This window comes from Chamaea fasciata, unplaced genomic scaffold (assembly GCF_029207755.1).
Source record: "Chamaea fasciata isolate MVZ Bird 193981 ecotype frontalis unplaced genomic scaffold, bChaFas1.0.hap1 SCAF_7, whole genome shotgun sequence".
In the NCBI taxonomy this organism is placed as follows: Eukaryota; Metazoa; Chordata; class Aves; order Passeriformes; family Sylviidae; genus Chamaea; species Chamaea fasciata.
The window spans coordinates 8,784,113-8,800,184 of record NW_027094092.1 but is presented as its reverse complement, the minus strand read 5'-3'; the positions used below and the strand labels follow the sequence as shown (position 1 = coordinate 8,800,184).

General features: G+C 36.5%; 1 protein-coding gene across 10 annotated transcripts in view; it reads left to right on the top strand.

Annotated features, from left to right (window-relative positions):
* The window catches only part of GAS2 (growth arrest specific 2), an 89,877-nt gene that overhangs the window by 19,804 nt on the left and 54,001 nt on the right, over positions 1-16,072 (top strand). For all 10 annotated transcript variants that reach the window (XM_066187473.1, XM_066187472.1, XM_066187474.1 and 7 more), the window contains one exon: positions 6,052-6,176. In XM_066187473.1, coding sequence (XP_066043570.1) covers positions 6,052-6,176 — 125 coding nt within the window. The remainder of the gene's footprint in view (positions 1-6,051; positions 6,177-16,072) is intronic.

The window sequence follows — 16,072 nt, the reverse complement described above, 5'->3', positions numbered from 1 at the left end:
TCAGAGTTTGTGCTGATGAATTGAAATTATAGTGATTTGTTAGACTGCTTTGAATTCCTATGTATACATTGTTATTCAAATTGATAATTCAATTAGGTCAAAATTCACATTCAAAATAAGTTAAGTGTGAATTAAAATAATTATTATTCATCAGAGTATATTAACTCAGAATTCAAATTTTGTTTAATTACTGCATAATTTGGATAAACTTTAAATAGAGAAGCTGTGTGTGAGCATGCTGCTGTACAGTAAAGTAGAAATGAATATACAGCATGCCTTTTTCAGCATCCAAAAGGATAGTAGATATGGAAGGGTTTTTTTGGTCTGGGTTTCTTCCCCCTCTGCCTGGAAGAAATAATGTATTTTGCATTAATGGTCAGTAGATCTTTACATGCATGGATATGCAAGTAACATGGGACAGATAATACTCTGTGTATCCACATCCTAGCTTGCTCTCTCTGTTTCTTGTGTGTCTTCATTGTAAGTGGCCTTATGGCAGTTTTCATGCAAATAGATTTCTCAATTTATAATAGAAATTAATATGCATTTCATTTAACTTCTGCCATTTTGGTTCATGTTTTGTTTCATCTGTATTTTTGTCATTTATCTGTACTAGGACTCAACAAGGGCACATAATCTTTTCGAAGAAAAAGAGATCTAAAAAAAACATAGTATTTTAGGCAAGTATGGGGTTGAAACTCTTTGAGGTAGTTTGATCAACTGAAGGTGTTTTAGGAGATTTTTGTGGAGAGGCAATTATTTCCTATACAGTGTTACTGGAAGTTGAAATGGTGATGGTTTTACAGCAGTTTAGCCTGATGTGTGTTCAAGATCAAACTGGAAAACATGATCGGGGTTTTGCACTTTATATTATGAATGAAGTATTTTGATACCAGATAGAAAGTAGGCATAGCTAGAATTTGACCTTACCCAATTGATAAATCAAAAAAGTGAGATACATGGTGCAGCTGGAAAATAACATTGAAAGAGTTTTTAATCCTGAGATTTTGGATATTTAGTTTAGCATGGGCATTGTTGCGGGGGGTTTTGTTTAGTAATCGCTGGTACTTTTGTCTGCACTTTGCTCATTATTTTTGGAACTATGTCAGAGAAACTCAGAGCTTCTGAGAGGACAGTTTGTCGTTACAGCTCCATTGCTGAATAGATTTTAGCTGTCTGTACTCTGGGGGATGGAAAAAGGGCATTGCAGATGAAATCCATGTGTCAGATGGGATTAACTCATACAATATTGTACATTAGAGCATTTTCAAAGTGGGACGTATCAGTGTTGTGGTTTGTCTGCTGGAAAGGAAGATTGTAGCCATAGATATTGTTTCCTGCTCTTGCTTCTCTCTGTTGAGCTTTGGTGTCTCAGTCAAAAGTGGCAGTGACAAAGCTAACAAGATGCGTTAACCTAGCTGACTTGCAGGTCATGATGATCTCTTTGCCTTGTTTCTATTAGGTATAGAGCCAATGAAGCATCTGGGAATGTTTTCACTGCTGACAAACTCCAAATGTGGTAGATTGTCTTTATACTTACTTTAGTAGAAAGTTCGTGTGGATACTGAAAAATTCTAATCCAGCCTGAGCAAGCTGCATATGGGAGTTAGCACACTTGGGCCACAGAACTCCTCTAGCAGAGGCAAAATGGCTATTTGAAAGGTTTGCTTGTCTGCTTTACTCTCTAGTATTTTCTTTTTTCTTTTGTGTGTCTGCAGAAGTCAAATGGCTGACATGGGGAGGAGTGGGCCTCCTTACCAGCCTGGAGTTTAGGACAGGTACAGAGAGGTGGTTTCCCTGTTTCCTCTTTAGTAGTTTTGTGGACCTCCAGTCTTTTTTCCCCCATTCCCAGAGTTTATTTACAAGCTGCAGAGGGTTACATTGTCTTTTTATTCCAACCCCCTTCATTTAGCATGAGGGACTGAGTACATCTCAGGCATGTGCTGGGCTCCAAAGTTTCAGTCCTGAGACCTCTTCTGAAGAGGAAGAGGGCTTCAGAAGCTTGTAGCTGAGGGGCCAGGAAATGTGAGTTGCTGAGGAATTGGACATGTAAACGTTGAATGTTGTTCGATGCATGTAAAAGTTGCTTGGGTGCAAAAGGGATGGATGGAGGCTTGAAGAGAAGACAGAGGTGAGGATGTTAGGAGAGGCATCAAGTTGAAGACAAGGATAGGTATTTAAAAGTTTATTGAAGGAAGTGTAAAGCTTGAGGCTGGAGAATGGTAAGTCATCTGCAAGAAAACGGTCTTTGATTCTGAATTAAATCTGTGTCAGCTTAATGTTCTTGCTCACCTTGTTGCCTAAGAGCATTCTTAACAGAACATGTATTTTCAACATCAGTTTGTTCAGATCTAGCCAGCGGGGAATATAGGTTTTAAATGTCTGAATATCAAGACATTCACAGTACTGATACCTCCAGTGATTCTGGTAGCACTGGTACAGTTTCTTACTTAGCTGAGTTGCTTTATAATTTTCTTCATTATCAGCATGCCTTTGGAATTTTTAATATGTCCCATTTCAAGTAAGTAATAATGTCTCAATGCTTTCAAAATTGTTTCTCCTACTGTCAGCTATTGTAGGGAACAGAGTAGCCTTGTCAGAAAACAATCAGTTTTGTACATGCATAGTCATTTGCCTCAGTTTTCTTTTTTTTATCACATTTTGTTTTCTTGGGTTTGTTTGTATGCCATGTGAATTGTGAGGGTGAGAAGCAATTGTTTCAGTATTGTCTTGGTATTGCAGATGTTTCAGAGATTCACTTGAGTGAAATATTTCTATTTTCAAACTACCAGTTTTGTGTTGCTACATAAAATGTTCAATTAAAATAGTCCATCAGCAGGTTGTGAGGCTGGAGTCAGAATTGCACAGTAGTTTACACCAAGTGTAATAGCGGAATCAGCTAGATTTGGGTATTTGGGTCTTTCAGTTCCTCTCTTCTTCTGGAGGCTCTCTGGTTGTCTGAGACCTGTCAGGAAAGCTTTATCTTCAACCTTTTGGGCACACACCCAAGGCATGAACTCTTGCATTATTTTTTCATGGACCTCCAGTCTGGTTTTATTAGGTCCCCCAGGATTGGGTGACCTCACAGACAGGTGCTCACAGTTTGCAAGTGGTAGGTGTCCAGGTGCAGCTGTTGGACTTTTTTTAAGGGGAATCTGGTGGTTGTGGTTGTGGTAAAAGAGAGGGTAGGCAGTGCTTGAGAGGTTTCTGAAAGCCTTCGTATTCCTGGATTTTTTTCTCATACTTGCAGTGTTGGTTTTTTTATTATACTTAATGTTATTACCATTCTATAAAAACATCGCAACTACTTTCTTGCAATTATAGGGGGAGTTGTACATTTTTAATGGAGTTTGATGCTTTTTACATACCAATACATGGAGCAATTTTTTTCCTCAGGTTATGAACATTACTTTTACTTGAATCAATACATTTCTACTGTTAAATATGTCAGCATGTCTGTTTTCGCAAAGAAATGCCACCTTATGAAGCCATAAAATACAGTGAATTGAAAGCTGACACCTAATATACTTTTCATTGGAGACAGATGTTCAATGCAAAACTCATTCTTTCAGATTTCATAAAGGTGAATAGAACTCAAATAATCCAGTTTAGTGTACAATATGCAGTGACCAAACTGCTAATGCAATTAAGCACTTAAAATAATATAAATATATCGTTAAATAGCAGGAGAAGATAACCAAATTTTTCTATTTTTTTAAAAAAAGAAAATATCATTAAATAAGTTTTAAGGGTTTTATAACATTCTATTATTATGAAATGATGCATCTGTAAACCATAGGACAGAAGAGATGTGCAGAATATGGGGGTTTTTTTTTTAATTTGCTTTTGTGAAAACTTATGTGTTGCAAATTAAAAATTTTTAGTCTGTTAAGAATACTTGAAATAATTTTTTTAGACGAAAAGGAGTATATTATAATAAGTAATACTGAAACTGTTCCTGTAGCATAGTTATTTTTAAAATTTAGCTTTCCAGTGGCTTTAGAGCATTTTAGAAAAATGCTGATGGGGCAAATGGGAAATTATGTAGGCTAGAATGGTGGCAAAGTCTTTTGAGATGCTGAGCTGTTCAGATTTTTATGTCTGGGCTATTATACTTTCAGTCCTGGCTTCATTTGGTCTGGAGATATGGCAAAAAATATTATCACTTAGGCATAAGCCAGCTCTACATGTCTGCAGTGCTACTACTGGTCTTTTGCCTGGAGAAGTCATTTATGTATACAGGAGCTATAAACTGGGTTATATGGCAAATAGAATTAAGTGGGAATAAAAAAGGGGAAATCTTCATGTTAAAAAGGCATTTCTAAAGAAAAAGTGTGTTAGAAAATGCAAGTTTAGCATCTGTGGAAAATAGAAGTCTGCTCTATGTGAAAATGGTTTGCTGCAACAATCTTTATCTTTTTTATCTTAACAAACTGAAAAGACTCACATTTTGGGTTTCGCCCAAAAGGTGCTAAAGTATCTCAAAGTTTTCTGACAAGGGAGAAATCAGCTTTCCTATGGCATTTTAAAAATCATACTGCTTTTTAAAGCTGCTATCTTCAGTACTGTGTCATGGAGTGTCAGGTTACAATGTATCAGCAAGAACTTAAGTGCTAATTTAGATACTTCATTTTAGTTACTTTTGAATGTTATTTCCCCCCTCTCTTCTTAGCAAAAAGATACAGGAAAGCTTTACTTACCCTGTTTTATTGGACAAAAAATTGCAGTGAACCTGTTCTAAACAGATTAATATTTTCAGTTTCCAGACATGTCATGGAAGCAGGAGCAGACCTGGATGGGATGAGGAACAAGTCTTACTTCAGTTTTTAAATAATTTTCTTTTTTTTCTTTGGTTTTTTGTTTCTTTGATTTGGTTTTGGTTTTTTTGTTTTTGTTTTTTGGTTTTTTGTTTTTTTTGGCATGTTAGACTATTGTTGCTAATGCATGCTGTGTAACAACTGCTGAAAAATGAGTTAATAGTGTTATTTCCTAAATGGCATATGTAAATACTGGGGGGAAGAAAATCCTGTCTTATTTGGAAGAACAAGAATTATTCCTTGATGTTCTCTTGATATGAGTGGAAGTTAAAAGGTGAAAACCACAGCTGCTCATCAACACAGTGTCCGCAGTAAAGGCAAATTTTTCAGTGGAATGTGAAAATGAAAAACCTTCAATAAGAAATAGGAACATTTTAACTGAAAATTATGTTAAGATCCTGGAAGTTTAGTCTAGGATGGTAAATAATTCCCTTCTCATCTGGGGTAAGCATGCAGTCTCATCATGGAGCACATGATCCCCTCTTCCAGGGGGATGTAATTCCATTGTTAGGTAAGGTTGTCTGGCCTGCTGTAGAAGAGAGGGCAGTTCCTGGCAGCTGAAGTACTCTGTCATATAGCATGATAGAAGAATTGAGGTATTTTGAAAGCAGAGTATTTGAGCTTTGTTCTTATAGTGAAAATTTTAATCTATGTGGCAAGTAGATCTATAACACGGAATTTCACTCTCTGTTATTTTGTTTAAACCTAACTTTACTTCTGAAAAAAGAACTTTCATAGGAGCATTGCAGTCACTGTCTTGTCTACTTGCAGGATCAAGATTTAAGAGTCTTCTAAAAATATACCACCCTTTCCTTTTTGATATGGTTTTCTACTTCTGTTGCAAAATAAACTCTTAGCAATTCATGCTGTAACTACACATGCACACTGCTGCAAACCATTTGCCTGCTGTACTCTCTCTTTTAAAACATTGTGTTAAAAGCACTGGATCTTCATAAGTAAAGTGAACTATGTGGAGTTGGATGTGCTAGAACTATTTTTCAAATACCACATGTCTTCCCAAAGAAAGCATGGGGGTTTTTTTCATAACTTGCTGTTTATCTACCAGTAAAGTAATATTAAGGTTATTCACAAAATATTCAAAGTATTGCAAGTTTTTCAGTTAAAGCTTATTTCAAAATATTGTCCAGATTTCTTTTGATTTCTCTTTTTTACACAAATGCAGTCTATACCATTGCATACTTTCTGCCATGTTAACTTTCTGTTTGCTGTTCAGGTAGAGAAATAACAGCAGAAACCTTTATGGAGAAATTGGATAATGGTGCCTTGCTTTGCCGGTTAGCTGAGACCCTGCAGGAGAAATTTAAAGAGAACAGCCTTGATGCAAACAAGCCTGGCAAAGTAAGTGCTGGTCAACACTCCACCATTTAATCTAGATGTGTCTGATGTATCCAACCATTTTGGTTTGGACATTTCAGTGATTTTGTATGTGGAGATTCTGCAAATGGGTGGGGAGATAATTGTGCTGTGTAGAAAAATCACAATATTTACATATTATATAGATATTATTACAATAAACTGGGAGAAATAATGCTTATTTGGTATTTGTTAAAGTATCTATGCAAAGCACTTACTCAAAAAGTACTTGTAATATGTGGAGAGTAAGAATAAACCAGATCTAGCAGGGGGATGTGGTAGGTAATAGTGAAAATATGATCTTTGTATTTATTTTCAAGGGGAATATTAAGTAGCTGTGGGAGGTGTCTTTTCCTCCAAAAACAGTTCTAGGGAGATCAATAATAAAACTTTATAGTTAGTTTTGGTGCCCTGAGTTTGAAAATCCTGTGTACTGGAAGGGGTTTCAGTAAAGAGTTGAAGGAATGATATGGAAAATGTGAAACTTAGAAGATATTTAGGACTTTTGGAAGGATCAATTTAAACACTTGTTTGAACACAACCTTGCTTTAATCTAAAGTATTCTCATGGGACAATTCAAGAGTGCAGCAAGTTCATTTCTTGGAGAAGTAGAATTAAATGGTTGACACATTAACACATTCAGTGTGGAACTGTTCTTATTTTTCTGGTTGCATTCAGGTACATCTTCCTTGATAGCTAAAACAGGCAAATAAAGAGCAGATAAAAAAGAGTCCAAGAACAGAAATCACGTAATGCATCTTCTATTCTTCATGTTTCATACATTGTCTGCAGCAAAAATTAGGGCATGGCATAAATTTTATCAGCTGATCTGAGAACTGACAGCTTTGTGTCAGTTATACCTGTGTAAGTTGCTTTTCCTTGGTTCCAAGTTCATAATTGTTGTAGAAGAAATTTTGTCATATTTCCTAGTTCAAATTATAATGAGGTCCTCATTAGTAGAAGTATTGGGTGACTTTGGAGTTCCTCTTTGTAATATGGTCTGGCTCATCTTCACCTAAGTGTCATGGTAGTTTTCAAGTGAGAAAACACATAGGGCAGTCCTTTTGATTGAGCCTGGGAACTAGATAGGCAGAATGAAGGGTTACTTGTACTGCTTTTTGTGTTCTAAGTTACTTTAGAAGCCAATTAGACATTTGCAGTCCCATATGTGGTCACTATTTAGATTTGTTGGTCTTTATTTGTCAGGCTTGTACAACTGACAATGCATTCAAAGGGGAAAAAGTCTGCCTCACTGTTATTTTCTCAATGTATGTTATTTCATACTTAGAACAGTATAAATTCAAAGACATAGCAGAATAATAGATTCATATCATTGTATACTATTAGGAAGCTATTCATCATTTCAGATTTTAATTCCCTGTATAGCACTCTCAGGCAATAGGATCAGTCTTCATGGTGAAAAGTCTGACATTGTGGTGCCAAGAACATTTAGGAGGAGATAATACTGTGCGAAATTTAGCATAGAAAGAATTCCACAATCCTCCCCTGAATTATTTTTATGCATTTTATTAATAATATATGTAGAATTTTGAAGCCATCTGACCCTTGCTCTGCACTCGAAAACAGAAACATGTTCTTTCATGAGGTGCCCTGATGACTTCACTGGCAGCTGGGAGAAGCCACTGATTTCTATTGAGTTCAGCCTCTGTCAAAATAGATAGCAAAGTTTTCTATCCATGTATGTAAATTCTAATTCTTTTAGATAGAAACAGCTGATATAAAATGAGCCAGAAGGTGCTTGCTGCACCAGCTTGCATCTGAGTGAGGAGGGCAGGACAAGGGTATGGTTGATGGAGGGAGTGTGTGGAATCTTACTAAGGCCTTCCGCAAGCTTGAAGACCTGGTCTGTTTCCATAAGCAAAGTTTTTCCTTGAACATGAACTTGTTCCTATGGAAAAGCTTCATATAATATTTTTGGTTTGGCTTTGTCTAAAAGAAGGATCATATATGCTGCTCTGGTTGATAAGTACTACTGATCATGAATTCATTGTGCAGCTCTTTGGGACTGTCTGGTCAGTTTAGCAACTATAGCAACAGATTTAAAAGGCATTAAAAGTTAATATTGCATGCACTGACTCATCAGGTTTTTGGCCATAATTCCCTAAATTCATATTGCAATACTCTACAAAGTAGCAGAGGTTAAATCCTATTGCTTCTGGTTTAATAACTTGTGCAGTAAGTTTCAAGTAGATGCCAGTTTTGCAGTTTGTTAACTAAACTGTATCATTCCCTTTCTTATTAGTGAGCATTGAACTTCCTTCAAATTTTAGGAATCCCCTAGGTCAGCATCAGCCTTTTGAGTGTTTAATAAATTGGGAAAACAGAGGTCAAAAAAGTTCCCAAAATATTGTGTTTTCCAAATCTGGAAGGAAGATTGTCATGTTGATATCAACACTTCCTTTTTGTGTGATGTGGAAGCACTTGTGGGTGGATACTGGGGACATTTTCGAAATACAGGGGAAACTACCGGTAATGTGACTTGGGAATAGAGCTTTGAGAAGAAAAATTTGAAAGGAGATTAAATGGGGTGTGATGCAAAAGTAGTCTTCTTTCCTTAAGAGTCAGAGGCAGGCAAATAGGCATAACATCTCCTGCATGAAGGAGATAATGGAGTTGTTTTTTATGAGTGACTGGATAGGTTAGGATGCTTGGGTGTGGAAAGAGGGGCATATAATGGAACTTGCCAAATCAGGAATGGTGTGGTAAAAGGTCAGTTTCTATACAAAAACTATGGGACATTGAATGAAGCTGCTGGAAGCCAAACAAACAAAAGGGGGGGGGGGTTTGTTTACATGCAAGTTAGAAAGTTCTTGTGTTTTGAAAACTAAGTGTTTAAATTAAACTGGGTTCAAGTAAATACTGAATAAGGTAATGGAAGAGAGAAGGCTGAATACACAGAAACCCCACCCAGATGAGGGAGTCCCTGTAGCTGAAAATTATTAGAACTTGATAAACATAAGTCACTGACATGTTCTGTGTGTTGTTTCTTGGGGATGAATACCCTACTGGTTTTGCCAGTGGATGAAGGGAAATCTATCACAAGAGTCAAACTTCAAATAAATTATTTAAATTATATTTGTATTTTTTATAAAGCCTTTTTAGAGCTGAATCCCTGTATCTAAAAATACCACCTGGGCCACACTCTACTTTGGTATTTGTTTTTCAGGAGAATCTAGAATACAGGACTTTGGCAATCTCTGGTGCCATTTGTGCAGTCTCTGCATGTTGCTGTTGTGAGCTTAATGCCATAATAAGCACCTTTGGATATCATAATAGGTACTCTGTGTCTTCCATGACTCTAGCTACTTTGCTGTTTGATTGGTTAACCATTCAGTAATAAGATATTAAAAGCATTGCCGTTTCTAAAGAGGAAGCATTTAAAAAGTGTTCATTTCAGAAGATGTTAGGCCCTAGGATTCTTTTGCAAGTCCCAGAAGACAATACTCTTCATTGTTAAGCAGCTAAACCATGCTCCAAAACCTGATTATTCTGAAAGCATTGATGTTATATCTGGTTCTTTGCTACAAACAGACAAAAATTTTGAGTTTTAGATGAAAATTGATTTTTTAAACAACAAGATTGTGTGACTATATAATGTATTTTCTAAGAAATAATTTTTTACTCTTTCTGGAGATTTTTAGAGTCATAAATCTCACAATGTGCATTTATAAAATGACAAGGAGATGACAGGTATCAATAGATGCTCTAGATTTGTATGGTAGTAAGTTGTTGAAACTCCCTGTGCTGCTGCTAATGGAGTACTGCCTTGAAACTACAGACTTATTATAACAGCAATTATTCCATAAAAGTAATTAATGTTGCACAATGCCACTTTGTAATTTTCTCCCACTGACTTATATTTTTTCTCCATGGTCTCCTGTCAGTATTTTACTTTTCCTGACAGATAGTTAATTTGAGAATTTCACAGCTGTACAAACAAATCCAGAGCATCAAGACGTGCAATATGCACAAAGCCCACGTTTGATTTGTTTTGGCTTAGTTTAGTAAGACCATTAATATGGACTTTTAAATAAACATAAATAAACTGTGTTAATTGTTGTTACCATTTTTGTAGCAGGGTACAGTAGTCTGCCCACCATCCTTGAAGCTGCCAATATATTTATCAACACTCCACTTAAAACAACATCTTCATGAAGCAGGTTGAGGATGAATTACCTTTGAGAGTCATGCTATGCATTTTAAGAGTTACAATTAAGAGAATCTGTACCAATTATTCAGAATTAGATCTGGAGTCTGGATCTTTCTCATCTTGCCCTGATGGCCAAGCTGAAGGTCTGATCTAAACAAATGGTGGTTTTATTTATACTGTAGACTTCAGTTTCTCAAGATTATCTGTGTCCTACAATGGGATGAATGTATGGTATTCTGTAAACTTGGTGCCTTGAACCTGTCTGCCCAGTGTAAAGAGACGTCAGCTGCACCAGAGCCATGTTCAGGTGCTCTCTGTAAGTTACAAACCTGACTCTCCAGTCGAGAATTTCATGGGTAGATCTGCAGGGATTGTTAGGCTATTAAAAGATCATTTGTGGTCTGGAGCAGCAGTTTGCTTTTCTGCACACTTGTACTTTCTGGACTATTGTTTTGCAATAAAAGCTCATGGAACCAATTTCTTATCATACACGTTATAGATATGGCTCTCAGTTACTTGGGAGGATTAAAAAACTACAGCATTGTCTTTTTGTGTATTAATCTTTCTAATGGCAGACTGATGTGGATGTGAGTGGAAAATGATCTTGCAAAACTACTCACAAGAGCCAATCCATCTAGAAGGAATAATTCCCACAAGACTTGTTAGAGCAGCTGCTTTCTGTTTCTCAGACATGTCAATAGCTTGCTCCTTCAGCTGGGTTGCTACCAGGTTTCTTGCAGATAGTGTAGGATTTGTCTGTAGTAGGTCACATGCACAAACCTTCTATGCCTCAACAAATACTCCTACAACTGAAGTTAATGCTTGCAGGAGGAATGCATGGTAGGATAATGTTGTGCTGTTGCCCACCAGACTATGAAAGCAGATTTCTGAACAATTCCAGGGTATTATGTGTTTGTCTGCTTGGCATGTTCCAGGTGAATACATTGAAGAACTACTTTAAAAGGTTTTAAAGGCACTTCAGGCCCTGCACTGTGTTGGAAGCAGAGCTGTACAATCCTGGAGGGAGCACCAAGACATCATGTGTCCCTAGATTGTTCTTCTCATGGGTACCCCTTGTCCTTGGGAAGGCATGTTTTGTTCCTTGGTTGGCTGAAGCACAATGGATGTGAACTGGCTTTGCTCTTCTCAGTGTACCTGAGGCAGGGGTTCTCCTGCATACCTCTCTCTTGTACTAGTTTGAAATCAAACCAGTGGGAGATCGCAAGTCAGAATTATAATTTTATAGGGAAGAAAAATTTAAAAGAAATAAATAAATGCAGTGGTACAAGAACACTGACAAAGACAGAATACAACCTAACACCCTATGGTGGTAGCAGTCCAAGCAGAGTGGTTCTGTTGAAGCGGTGATCCTGTAGAAATAATGGGTCTGAAGATCCACCTGTAGCTCTTGTCCTCTGGGAATCCAGTAGGTAAGCGCAGCTCTGGTGTTCAGAGTCTCAGCTTATATCCAGGCTGGAATGCTTGGTTCCTCCCTCTGGGCAGAGCATCTCACAATGGGATGGTGAGTCATGTGATAAGGCCTGATGGGCCCATTAACAGGAGATAGTCCAGGAAGGGATTATCTGTGAGTCATGTGGCAAGGGTGCTGATGGGCCCATTAACAGAAAATAATCCAGAGTAGGGGAGGCAGGGAGCACTGCCTCACCTGGTTTCAACAGTTCATGAAGATGGTGATAGAATATACTTCAACCCAGGACACTCTGCTCCTGTTCAACATTGCAGAAATAACCAGAATTTGCAGCACAAGCCAATTGTCACGGAAAAAGCAGGGCAGATTTAAGTACTTAACTACTTGGTAGCTCCAGCTTTGGAAAATATAATGATTCGGACTGCAAACCAGGTCATGAGGACCAAATTTTGATTTCTAGGAATATAATTTAACACGAAAACACCAAGTTTTTTTCCAGAGATTTTTTTAATTAGCAATGACTTTGCATGAAATTCTAATACTTAAGCTTCATAAAATTTATATTAAACCTAGATGTTTTCATAACATTTTTGCTGTTACTTCAATCCATGTATTAAAGATAGGGATCACATATTTTCTGAGAGAAATTTATAAGCAGCCTTTTTTAGATTTGTTGGATTTTGCCACTTATGTGAAATGCATTGTAATGTTCCTATTACTTATTTTGTTAAGCATTTAAAGCAAACTGTAGACATCTTTGTAACAGATCTTTCTATCTGGCTTTTTATTTAGACTTCTAGGAATAGTCTGGAGCAGAAATGTAACCGAGACTTGCATGGAAATTACCTTATAACTTCTGAAAACAACATAATTTAGATCAACTGTCCTCAATTTACTGTGCAGTTCTTAGGTCTAAGTTAGTGGTTGTGGTTCTTTGAGAATAATGAATAAGGAAGAACTACAGAATTTGATGCAATTACCAATAGTGAACCTTGAACTTAAAAATAAGCCTAAATTTCTGAAACAATGGGAATGGTGAACATAAGGGACGACTGCAATGCAGAAGAAAAAACCAAAAGTCCCTATGAGGCATAGACATAAATTTATAGCTACCATAATTATGTTTAATTTGCTTATTTAAATAAATATTCCAGTTCGTCTTTGTTTATGTAAATCAGGCCCAAATGCTTCAAGTAGGCAGTAAAGCTTTGCTCTTAACTTGAGGCCAATTTAAGACTGATTTAGAAATTTGGCTGTATGGATAAATACTCCACCATGTTTTTCAAATCATGAAAAGTTTTTAAGTTCTACACCTGTTTAGAATTCCCTGAGCTCTAGCAGTTTCCTTGTGGTTTCCAACTGGAAAACTTATAGAAATTCAGATTCTTTATCGTAAAGAAAAAGATGCAATTTTTTCTTAAAAATTAACATCCAGGGCTTTGGAGCATCAGATTTACCTGCAGCGAGATACATGCTAAATTCTTCCTGAATGTTTTCAGCATCTGCATAAAAACTTTATCTTTCTTAAATATCTGGGCATTCAAAAAGAAAACAGATAAAACCTTTCAAAAAATTCCATACTTCTTTAGATTCTCTAGATGTTTCACAGTCTTCCTTGACACTTGTCTCATGGGAGGTAAAGCACCATTTGGAACTAATCCTACAGAAATTTGGAACTAATATTACCCTCACCTTGCCTTACACTTCAGAAGGTCACAAAATGTGAGACTGATCACTGGGAGAAAGCCAGGTGGAAGAGGAAGAGGAGGCATAATGGTAATACAGCTGTATATCCACCTTTATCAAGGAATTTTAATAGCTTCTTACATTTGTTATTTAGACTGACAGTGAAATATTCACTATTTGGAATGCAGAATTATATTCACTATAATTCCGTATTCCAGAGTAATATGTTATTTGACCACACTGCCAGTGAAATTATGGAAACCTTTTTCAATAAGAAATTTTAGAACCTGTAATGTGTTTTGATGAACTTCATTTAGTTAGGATTTTTTGGAAGCCTTTTCCTTAGCTTGGGTTCTTCTCAAATAATTAAGGGGTAAAGTGATTTTGAAATTGCTGTTACTAAAATTAGTTGCTTTTGCCAAAATTTAATAATTTTTATACTTTATTTTGAGAGAATCAGGTCCCCTTTAAGAATGTAATGTTTGGTAAAACATAATTGTGGGGTTAATAAGATGCTTTTCAAAATATGTCCCATGAAAATACACCCAGATTTCTCCATTTATATCTCATGGAAATACTTTTATGTCTCATGGAGTAATTGCTGCTTGTTGGCGTGTTCACTCATAAGTCGTGCTGTGTGACAATGCCACAAAAAAATGCAATTCTCTTGTTAATTGCAATTCTCCAATTTTTTCCTCATTTAATTGTAACAAAAATGAGGGAAATTCAGAAACTAGGATTCTTTTGTCTTCTTCAACTAACTCTTTGCTAATTCAGCTCTGAGGTTGTGATGGAGAAAAGCTCAGGATTATCTACCAAGGATAAGATGTAACTGCCCTCTGAAAGAGCAACTGTGAGAATTGCCCCATTCTGTTCCAATCAAATATTATTGAAGAAGCCTATTATGAAATGCCAGTTTTTAAAATCCCCATCTAAGTGTTAATTCTGAAACCCAGAGATCTAAGGGAAAAAAACACAGACCATTTATGGAGTGTGAATGAGCCACTGAATCCCTGTTTTCATGGATACTGTAGGGAGGTCTTTGCCATGGCTTACCCTAGTGTGTCTCTCTTACAGTCTGTGTTTATAAAATCTTAATACACTTCAAAATGAGAATTTTAATTGAATTCTCTCTTAAATGCTATCTAATTATAGTCACTCTATTTAATGCTATTATAGCACTAAGGAAAAAAAAAAAACCAACAAAAACCACCATTGATTTTTGCATTTGGCCTGCTAGCATTTTCAGAGAGTAGGAGTATGGGCTTTTAATTTTTGGTGCATGCATGCTTGGAGTTTGCAAGTTACTTCTTCAAGATTTTGAAAGACTGTTGATAAAAGTGAGCTTGTCAGTAGGCATGGATCTGTTACAGACATGGATGTCTAGAAGTTTTAAATGACATTTTACAGACCTCCCCAAGTCTTTGGACTACAGTGACCTAATCCTGCCCTCAATTACACAAACTGAGTGGAAGAAAGAGTGTCTGGCATCTGTTTAGGTGGGCTCTGTATTGTGATCCTCCATAAGTTGTGCTCTCCAGTGCAGAATTCGTGGTTGTGGATCTCTGTGTTTTACCTGGCTGCCTCCCAGCTCTGTCACACTCTGGTTTTGCCTCCACATGTTGAAATGTACGTCTTGCACTACATTTAAATTACTTATTAGTCAAACAATGAAATGTGCTTAAGCTGCTGGCTGAAGCTTCTGCCTTGCTGCTTTCTGACATTACTTACTCCTGGGTATCTGGTTGCACAGGGCATTGTCTGTGGATTGAATAGTCTCTTGTACTCCTTGGCTTTCTGGCACACTGCTAGAAGTCAAAGCTGCATCATTTCTGTGAAACTAGTTTTTCATTGCTGTTAACACTATCTTTTTTGAATAACCAATCTTTTGCTGTGTGATGAGTAAGCTGTGTCTTGGATAGAGGACTTAAAAGAAAAAAAGACATGAAAAAAATGTTTAACTTTGAAAATGATATTGTTAAATTAAATTTATTTTTCTTATAAGCTTAATGTCAAGAAGTTACAGCTAATGCCACATGGGAGAATGTGTTCTACTTTGACACTTAATAACATGGTTAAAACATTCATTTAGTCCTGCATTTATTTGAATGTTGTAGTCTGTATATTTCTTTGAAGCCTTGATGATGTTAGTTATTTTTATTGACATATTGTAGATCTGTTAGGGATTCCAAAGTATCCACAAAGGCTGTCTTAGAATCTAGGAAGTTGATAATGAATGATTTTTGGCTTTTGATGATCTCTGCAGTTATTATATAGGGTAAAAATCTGGTCGAAACATGATCTAAAAACTTGAAATGCAATCTCCTATTCCATTAAAATGACATGATATGACAAGGTAAAGACTTGGTATTTTACAGAAGGACAATGTTTTGCTACTTGTTAAGTGAATTGCATAGGGGTGCTTGCTTTCTTATAGGTTCAAAGTTATTTTTCATCAATCTAGAGGTTGTTCTTTGTTCTATGTCTGTGGAAAAATCTGGCGCTTTTTTTTTTGTGTGTGTGTGTGTGTGTGTCCTAAGCCTTCAAAAATTCCTTGTTGAGTTTTCATTTTCTAAATTTTCCCTGGGGTTTAAC